This window comes from Parasteatoda tepidariorum, chromosome 7 (assembly GCF_043381705.1).
Source record: "Parasteatoda tepidariorum isolate YZ-2023 chromosome 7, CAS_Ptep_4.0, whole genome shotgun sequence".
Classification (NCBI taxonomy): domain Eukaryota; kingdom Metazoa; phylum Arthropoda; class Arachnida; order Araneae; family Theridiidae; genus Parasteatoda; species Parasteatoda tepidariorum.
The window spans coordinates 7,162,002-7,171,819 of NC_092210.1; the positions used below are offsets into that span (position 1 = coordinate 7,162,002).

At 30.3% G+C, this 9,818-nt stretch overlaps 2 protein-coding genes across 3 annotated transcripts; one reads left to right on the forward strand and one right to left on the reverse strand.

Annotated features, from left to right (window-relative positions):
- Positions 1 to 268: 268 nt before the first annotated feature.
- LOC107455591 (CDK-activating kinase assembly factor) lies at positions 269 to 4,554 on the reverse strand. 2 transcript variants are annotated; one of them, XM_016073215.3, is made up of 2 exons: positions 4,325 to 4,554; positions 269 to 1,915 (listed from the first exon to the last, which is right to left on the reverse strand). In XM_016073215.3, exon 2 carries the CDS (start codon positions 1,883 to 1,885, stop codon positions 974 to 976), a length of 912 nt encoding a protein of 303 aa, XP_015928701.2. In that variant the 5' UTR covers positions 1,886 to 1,915; positions 4,325 to 4,554; the 3' UTR covers positions 269 to 973. The 2 variants fall into 2 exon arrangements, with proteins under 2 accessions (XP_015928701.2, XP_042909272.1); XM_043053338.2 differs by having other exon boundaries at positions 4,388 to 4,536.
- A 209-nt stretch (positions 4,555 to 4,763) lies between these two features.
- Positions 4,764 to 9,611, forward strand: LOC107455592 (immediate early response 3-interacting protein 1). The gene is made up of 3 exons (XM_016073217.3): positions 4,764 to 5,001; positions 5,813 to 5,911; positions 9,510 to 9,611. Exons 1-3 carry the CDS (start codon positions 4,911 to 4,913, stop codon positions 9,563 to 9,565), a joined length of 246 nt encoding a protein of 81 aa, XP_015928703.1. The 5' UTR covers positions 4,764 to 4,910; the 3' UTR covers positions 9,566 to 9,611.
- Positions 9,612 to 9,818: the final 207 nt, after the last annotated feature.

Here is a 9,818-nt window from a genome sequence, read left to right on the forward strand (position 1 = left end):
TTACAATGAAGTCAAAAATTACCTTATATTGTTTATACAAAAAAATGTTTTAAAAGAGACAGTACGTCTAGTTAAAAACTCATGCCATATAAAAACTAATTTAAAAAGTGAATTAACATTTAATAGTAAAAAAGTAACGATTATGAACTATTGGCTGAATATCAATTTTCCGTTTCGAGGGAGAAGGTAATCAATAAATACATCAGTATTAATCAACACTACGCAAAAGCCATGTACAAAACTGAAAAGCATATACCAACACAATGAAAACAGATTAAAATATTTTTATTTTATTACAACTGGAAAATGCTCTTTGTACAGGGGTGAAAAAAAGTAAAGAATCAATAATCAGTTCTGAATAACACTACAAAATAACACACTTAACTAAAAGACAATTAATAAAGCTGAAATAATTACAATTTTTATTTTAATCAGAAATATACATATTGCCAAATTAGCAGTTTTTTTTAATAATTAAGAAACCACCGTTCTTTAAAAAAAAAAAATTCTAAAATAAATGATATAGCCTTAATATTCACCTGGATAAAATGGTAGAATATCTTATGAATAGTAAAAAATTTAAGTTGATAATATTATTTAGTTCTACATTTCGAAACAAACAAAACCAGGAGTTCAAAAATATCCCCTAGTGGGATAAGCATCGATAAATTGGTGTGTTTCCAGGCATTTGTTTATGATTACTTTATTATCTCTTTGTACATCATTTTTTTGGTGTTTTTGTACATTTGTTTTTTTTTTTTAAAAAAAAGTTTGGTTATTTTTTTAATTGAAACCAAATAATTTTTGAGATTTTAGAACTTGCTGTAAAGTTAAAAAGTTTAACCATATTCTCAAAAAAAAAAAGCAATACAACATTCTCTTCAAGCTTTTAAGATCACTATTAACATTATATGAAACAAATATTTTATTAAACAGTGTTTTTAACACAAGTGTTTTCTTGAGCATGACATTTCTAAATAGTGAAATAAATACCACAAAATGCATCTTGCAATGCACGATCGCAAGCAAACTCTGCGAGGAAACCGCCAGCTTTTTCCTGTTCAGACGCATTGCGTACATGCATCGTGAACCCCTCATTCTTTAATGTATTGGGAGAAAATATATCCGGTCCTGCTATATCTAACTTAAAATCTTTGTAAATATACATATTTTGATTGTTTTGTTTAGGCACTGGTAAAAACACTTGTTGAGTTTTCATGCCAGTTGAAAAAGGGTTTGTCTTTTTTAACTTTGGTTTGAGCTCTAAAGCTGCTTTCTCTGAATGGGTAGCAAGTATATCTTTGGCTGATTTATTAGAAAACATGAGATCATCTATCAAAGCTTCTTTGTTTCTCCTCTTCTGTTTCTCTAATTCCAGTTCTTCCTTTATAGCTTGGAGCTTCCTGTTTTCAGCTGCTTCCTTTTCAGACTCCAGCAAACATTCCAATTCCTCTTCTTCTTTACTCAGCTTTCCTTTGTTTTTCTGTATTTGTGTCTTATTTTCTTTCTTATACTGCTCTATTTTTCGTCTTGTAGCTTCGATATTTACATCATTTGCCAGATTGAATATAATTGTCTCTACATCTTCGAGATAGTTGTTGTAGTCTAATAAGGAGGGAAAATCTTCTTCTTTCCTGTTAAAGTCTTTCATGACACGCCTGCGAATGTCCAATTCTTTTTCGACAGAAGAGTCTTCAAATATCTGAACTCGAAAGTTGTTCCGCCTCAGGGCTATGTTGCACTGAGGACACGCTGCTGAGCCCTTAACGAACAATAATTCCACACAGTTTTCGCAAAGAGCATGGCCACATATGTTGACCATCAATTTGAGGTTTGGATTTCTGTACTTTGTAGTCTTGCACCTTGGGCACTCTATATCTTCCATGTTTTTTCTTTTAAAATCTTTTAAGTAAAGCTAAAAAAGAAAGAAACAGAGAAATAAAAAATTAAGCATAAAATATATTCTTATATCAAAATTTAATCTAAGATGCCTGGGACATCTTAGATTTCAGGTTAGCTTAACGGACTTTAATATCCTGTATTAAAATAGATAATGTAAAAAAAAAATTTACTTTTTTGAACTGAATTTTGTTTCAAATATGAACTATCACTTATTAGTTATCGTTTAACAATCCTGCTGGGGAATTTTAGTTTCTTCCAGTGTCTTTGAAGAGTTAGGTTTCTTTCAGACCAAGTGCTAACCCAGTTTAGGTCTATCATGAAATAGCGGCAAAAAATTTTTTTTTTAAGCAGACAGTAAAAGGTACAACAATTATTGATATTAATAATTTTCTTGAATAGAATTGAAACTAACCTACATATTACGTAAATGCACTAGATTTGATGTCACCACATATGCAGCAATTCTTAATTGTTAGATCCTTGTAATGTTATTTTTAACATGCTTATATTAAACATTAATTAACTTTAAAGAACAAAAAGAAGCAGATTTTCCTGAATTTATTTTTAACACAATAAAACAAATAATCCATTCAAACTTTAAGCATATAAATTAACAAAATCTGGACAATATTTTATAAAATTTTCATTAAAATATTTTTAAAATTTAGCTGTTGAGAACAAATTTTAGGTAATCCCTCATAATATCAACAAATAATCCATTCAAATTTTAAATATATAAATTAATAAAATTTGGAGAATATTTTATAAAATTTTCATTCAAAGATTTTTAAAATTTAGCTGTTAAGAACAAATTTTAGGTAAACATATCCTTGCAGGAGACTTGATTAACAAATACTGAGAATCAATAAAAGAACTTATACTTTGAGATCAGACAATTATTGGTGAACACTTTAATTTTACTTAATCTAAAAAAATTTCTCTACATTGTAACATAAAAGGAATAAAATTAATATTTAGATTGATAATAATTAACAACCCATAGTTCTTACTTGTATTATGAATCAAATAGTTATAAGATAGTTCCTTCAGTATTAAGATTACAATTAGAAAAACTGATTAATAGTTTCAATAATTTTGGTAACCTTTTTTTGCCTGATATATAATATAAATAATAATTATAGTAGTACAATAATGCAAGTATTGTGCATGATTTAGTATATTATAAAATGTCCCCCATTAAAAAAAAAACTTTCCCCAGGTGACGAATTTCAACAGTTTTTGACACTTTTCGACGCAACATGTCAATGTCAAAAACCAGTTTCCGGGGTTAAAGTCCCCCTGCCATCAGGCTAACTGTGATAGATTTATGTTCTCTCAATACTTGATCTAGGACAGGGATGACGAACCAATGGCACGAGGCACAATATTTTGGGCACGCCACCGATCACAATTGTTATTACACNATTTCTTCTCAGTTATTAATTTGTATTTAGAGTTGAAAAAGTCGGTTATTCGCCAAGAACGTCTATCAAATATGTCAAAATTGGAATTCAAATAACTGATATTTATATGCAAGATATTTGAAAGTTTTACAGCGGCCTAGGCCAATAGGCCCATACGCCAAATACAATGCCAAATAAGATATAGGTTTCCTTTTGAAAAATCAAAACTGCATTCAAATTCCGGTACTTCCGGGAATTAACAATATCACTATTGAATTCCTTGGTGTCGATTTAGTTATTAGATTCTTCATTTCAAATCAATTATTTGCTCCATTCTCGAAAAAAATGGGTGGCAAGCATGATCTGAATTACCCTGTACATTATAACATTATTATTACTACATATATCATGTATATGTTATTGAATATTATTATTATTTGCACAATATTATTTGAAATTCATGCAATGTATAAAAAAAAAATTTGTGCTGCTGGCTCAGTCCAACCGGCCCTCAGGCCAGACCGGCCCACCGGGCAATTGCCCGGTCTGCCTACTGGCCAGTCCGGGCCTGTTTGGCACCTTAGTGATTCTAGTTGGAGCTACAGATCACAATATGGAAATATCTCCCAATTGAAATTCCTAATCATGAATATTTTGGCAGTCAGAGTTTTCCCAAAGACATGTTAAGAATTCTAATATTTCGATTTGGTACATTTTAATTAGCCAGCGCTGCGAAAAGTCACCAAAACAGGCAGACCTACGACAACCTTTTCTTTATTTTTCTTAAGCCCACAGAAATTAAATAAGATAAAAAATATTAAATAAAATAACAAATATTAAATAAAATGAAAATATATATATAATGAATGAATGAAAAAATAATATGTATGAATAAAACAATAAAGTTGAATTTCCTTTCGAAAGTACCTCCCATTCTCATTTATGATATGTTAAACAACATTATCACATATGATACTCATATGTTTTGTTAAACTAGTATAGACAGAAATGTCAATCACCTGATAGCAAGAGAAAAAATAACTATTTTACAACGAATCACAATTGCGCAATTCTTAGCTTACATAATTCTTATTTTCATACTAAATAAACTAATAATAGAAATAGTATATTTTCAATCAAGTTGCGACCCTTTTATTAAAAAAACCAGAGACAAAACTTAGTCCAAAACAAAGAACTACAAAATGAAGTAGAACTCAACAGGAGTATGTGAAATTTTAATTGATTGATTGATTCATAGCTGTTAATGGTGTCCGGTTACCTATTTCTGTGGAAATGAATAACCAAATACTATAAAGTTAATCAATCATCAAGGGGTCTCTCTGGTTGAGCGGTATCTCAAATGCAGAGGCAGCGGGTTCGAAGTGTTATCTTGCTTTAATTTGACAAAGGCTTATAAGCCTAAATTTAACACACACCTGAAAATTGTCAATCAATCATCAATCAGTTAGACGTGTGCGAGTGGAGTGGACATAAGTGTCAGTGTTATGGTTTGTAATTAAAGGAAAATAGAAAGTTCTTTTAACTTAAAGGAAAATGCCTAAAATTTTGTTTATTTAGTTTTGTTTATATAGAAAGTTTATTATAATGGTTTTTTCTTTATATAATTTATTTGAAGCTACTTTACTTTGTGTTAATGCCATCGCTGTACTTCATGAAGAACGATTTTTGGCCAAAGGTATAAATAAAAGTTTGTCTCATTTCAGTTCGTTATGGTATTAAAAATAAGCTAGGTTAAAAAGGAAATTAATGGCTCTTTAATCTTTTTTATAATTATTTTCAAGGGGTTTCAGAGTTTTCGTTATCAAAAGCGATTATTATTTTATACTAAGACGGTGTTTTACTACAAACACATTATCTTTGGGCTATAAAAATTATTTAATTTGTAAATAATTTTCTTTTATTAAATTATTGTTATATACATGTGAATATTTCATATGTATTGTGAATATTTTAGTAAAACTATGTTATCCTATGACTATAATCAAAGATGTTAATCTACAACTGGGTTCACTTTTGGTGACTTATTTGGCTTTGGGATTCTTATCATGAGAATATTTCCCTCTCGTGATCTGTGTAAGAATAATTGCAAAGTCTTGGGAACTTCCGAGCAGCTGCCCGCGAGAAACTAATAAAAACATCATAGAAAAGGGCCTACTTGAAAGATATCACTTGTAGTCACACCCGGCAAAGCACCTACATATTTTTTAAAAAGAAATTGCAAATTTAATATCTATTTGGCGCTTGTATTTGGGACAGATTAAAATACAGAAATATTTCCTCAACTACAATCTCCAAGGTGCTAAATAGATTTTAAATTTGCTATTTCTATTTATGCATACCATAAATTATTTTTGATTCCAAATATTTTTGATATTGGTCATTAATTATTGGACTTGTGAGTACACTAATATGGCAAATGAATACTTCTTGTATAAAGTAACTTAAAAAAATGTGAAATATTAATAAATAATTTTATGTTTGTACAGTTGGATGGGGTAGAGACCAAAGCAGAGGATTTGGTGAAGAGCCTGGTGTCAAAGGCCAGTTGATGAATTTAATACATTCAGTTCGTACCGTAATGAGAAGTATGTAATTTTTAATCATTTAGTTATAGAATTATTTATTATGTTATATATTTTCAGATTTACTTTTATAAGCCTGTTAATCTAACTTTCTGCATTCGGTACGTTTCCGTTAGATGGACGCAAATGTCGCCGTTTGTGAACCAAACTCGAGCTAAGTTGCCAAGTGAATGACAAAGCAGTCAATGGAATAAAAGTCGAAAACGTTCTATATAAAAAAATATTTATTAATAGTAAGCTAAAAAAGTTCAACTTTAAACAAATATTAATGAATTGTAAGCAAAACAGCCGGGTGCAAATGTAGCCAATTGTAAACTAAATGCGAGCTAAATTGCCAAATGAATGACAAAACAGTCAATGGAATGAAAGTCGAAAACATTCAACTATAAGCAAATATTTTTTAATAGTAAGCTAAACAAATTCAACTATAAACAAATATTTTTTAATAGTAAGCTAAACAAATTCAACTATAAACAAATATTAATAAATTGTAAACAAAACAGCCGGACGCAAATGTCTCCAATTGTGAACTAAACGCGAGCCAAGTCGGCAAGCGAATGACAAAACAGTCAACGAAATAAAAGTCGAAAACGTCCAACTATAAACAAATATTTATTAATAGTAATCGAAACTAGCTCAACTATAAACAAATATTAATGAATTGTAAACAAAACAGCTTTTACCTAAGGCAAAACAGTTTTACATTATTTTTTAAAGCATAAATTAAGATGGAAGAAAGAAAGGAAAACATGCTTTGTTTTGAATGAATTCAGAGAATAGAGCTCATGGCTCCAAACTAACATTCCCTATATAGTTGAAAGAAATTTGACGGAATTCTACATTATTTGGCGATGTTTCGCTTGCGCCCGACTAACGGAAAAGTACTCTGCATTCTTCTATTTTAATATAAGATTGATCATAAAACAAGCAGATACAGTCGAATCCTGCTTTAGTCAATTCCTAGGGATCGTAGCAATCTCTACGCAGTAACAAAAATTTGGGTACTTACGTATTAACGCAACCAGGCCAAAATTCGCATAAATCGCCAAATTTGGCAACCCTACGTGTTATGCGTTGTTTTTCGTAAACAAATTATTTTGCTTACTGGTTAGATTGAATGCCGTGAAATACTTTAACTATGGGTATTTGGGATCTGCCTGCGAGTGAAAAAGATGCTGTTGATTTGTTACAGGGATATGGAATTATACCGAACGAACGTATTTGTAAAAATTCTCATAAAATGAAACTGTATTTTGGAAAGCAAATCTTCTGGAACAGTGCAATCAACACTTGGGTGTGAGAACCGGAAATTGGTTTGAAGGTAGCCGAATTTCATTTTTGACAGCGGTGCGCTTCATTTATTGTTGGTGTAAAAAGTTAACCTCAATTAAATTTTGTGCAGAAGAGATGGGAATTGCTGACAAAACTGTTATAGATTGGAACAATTACATGCGGGAGATATGTGCCCTTGAAATGGATGAAAGAGAAAGAAAGCAAATAGGCGACGAAGGACTTATTGTGGAAATAGACGAAAGCTTATTTGTAAAAAGAAAAAATAACGCTGGGCGTGTACTACCACAGCAATGGGTTTTTGGCGGAATTTGCCGAGAAACGAAAGAGACTTTTTTGGTTACTGTACCTAACAGAAGCGCCGTTACCCTCATGAAAAAAATTTGCGAAAATATCAAGGAAGGAAGCATTATTTATTCGGATTGCTGGAAAGGATACAAGACAAGTGAGTTCGAAAATGCTGGATTTCTGCATGGAACTGTTAATCACAAATATAACTTTGTGGATCCCGACGCAGGCATTCACCCACAACATGTAGAGCGCATGTGGGGCTCAGCCAAATGGCGCAACAAAAAACAGAGAGGAACAGCCCGTCATCATCTTGACTCATACCTTATCAAATTTATATGGCGCTAAGCTCAAGCTGTTAATGGCGAAGACGGTTTTCAATAAGTGCTAAAGGCAATAGCCAAAAGATTTCCGCCGAAAAAATAATTCTGCAACTTATTCAAATTCGAAACCGGAAGGGTTTAATTGCTATTTTATATTTTAAAACAAAATAATGTAAAAAACTGTATTTGTTATGAGAAATAATGCACTATGTGATGTCGAAATAATATGTAATCTAAAAGGTTATTAAAATATATGCTTATTATTTTGTTTATAAAATACTTTGTTTTATTAAAAAAAATTGATTTCAATTTTTTCTGCTTACGCCAAATTTGGCGATTAATGCGAATTTTGGCTTGGTTGCGTTAATACGTAAGTACCAAAATTTTTTATAAATCGATATTATGAATTTCAACAGTGACCAAAATTATTTTGTTACGTTGGAATTTTTCGCATAAAAATATAATAAATATTACATTTGATTACAGTTTTGATCTATTTGTACTCTACATGCAGAAAATATATCGATATTTTAAAAGCTCACAAAAGTTGCTTATTTTCACCTTCGTTAAATTGGATTACGAATTTCGTAATATCGATATTTTTAATCCATTGTTTCTATGGAGATTCATTTCAGGGATTCGGAAAATAATTGCTACATTGAAATTTTCACTATTTCAGATTTCGCTAAAATAGGATTTGTCTGTATTATTGTATATTCACACCAGGGTTGGCATTTTGTCCCAAAGAAAGTTATTCAGTTGAATGAAATCTGAGAAAACTGGATGTATTGGAAGAAACTAAAAATGACCATTAAAATTTTTTTTAGCAATAAGTATGAAAGCTTAAATTAACAAAAAGTTATCTGATTGAGCATTCATATTTAACGTGATTATGTAAGCTATTAGTAATAATAAACTCAATATGCCACTTGTAGTTGTGTATGTGCACAGTAAGACTAAAAGCTCCTATTCTGTATCATATGTCTCACTTGAATATCTGTACTAATAGGAAAATTATATTAAATTGTCTGCAGCTACATCTAGAATTATGTATTAATATCAAACTGTTTTATATATTCTTTTTTATCAAAAAAATATTTTTTGAAGGTTAAATAACTATCCTTGAAGATAGTTATTGTAGATTATTTAATTGTTTCCTATATCTTTGAAAATATTCTAAAAACAATTTACGGTGTTAAACTTCGTTATTAGGGTACCCTTCCCATAAACGGACAACTCTCATAAACAGAAAATTTTTTTCTGTCCGCTTAGGTTTCACGTTTGTATTTAAAGTTATTTTCCACATCACTATGTAAATTATTCATATGAAATGCCGCTACGTTCCATCTCTTGGGGTGAGGATTTCAAAATGTTAACAAAATTACCAAAAATTTATGAAGCTTCAGTTTTTAATTGTCTACCACTCTATAAAATATTCTGGAAAATATGCATTTGTTGGCAGCCCTGACCTTAAATGTTTGAGTAAAAGATGACATTGAGGAGTAGATTATGTGTCTGCCTACTATTTCATATAATTCTAGTGTAAGTCTTATTAATCTTTATAGAGCTACTCATTTAGTCTTATTAGTATTTAAAATGTTACTATGCACTATAAAGACTAATACTTATTTGCAAAATCTATGCTGAAATTAATCAGTTTTTAATCAGCTAAATTGTTTTTTTTTTCTTCTTCTTTTCAGTTCCATTAATATTCCTGAATGCTTTGATTATTATATTCAAGTTAGTTCTAGGATGATTTGAATGTTTTACTCATTTTGTCAATAAAGTTTTATGTAAGCACATTCATATGTGTTTTATTTCTTTATAAAGACTTTTGTTATATTTGTGTGTTGGCTTAAATGTCATGATAATGGTTACTTGTCAGGTAATCGGAATTTCATTACAGGGAGTGTGGAACCTGGGGGGTTGGGGGCTTTAGCCCTCTCACATTTTATAAATGAAGGTACACAGCCCCTTTAAAAATTAAGAAATCTAAAAAAAAATGAAAT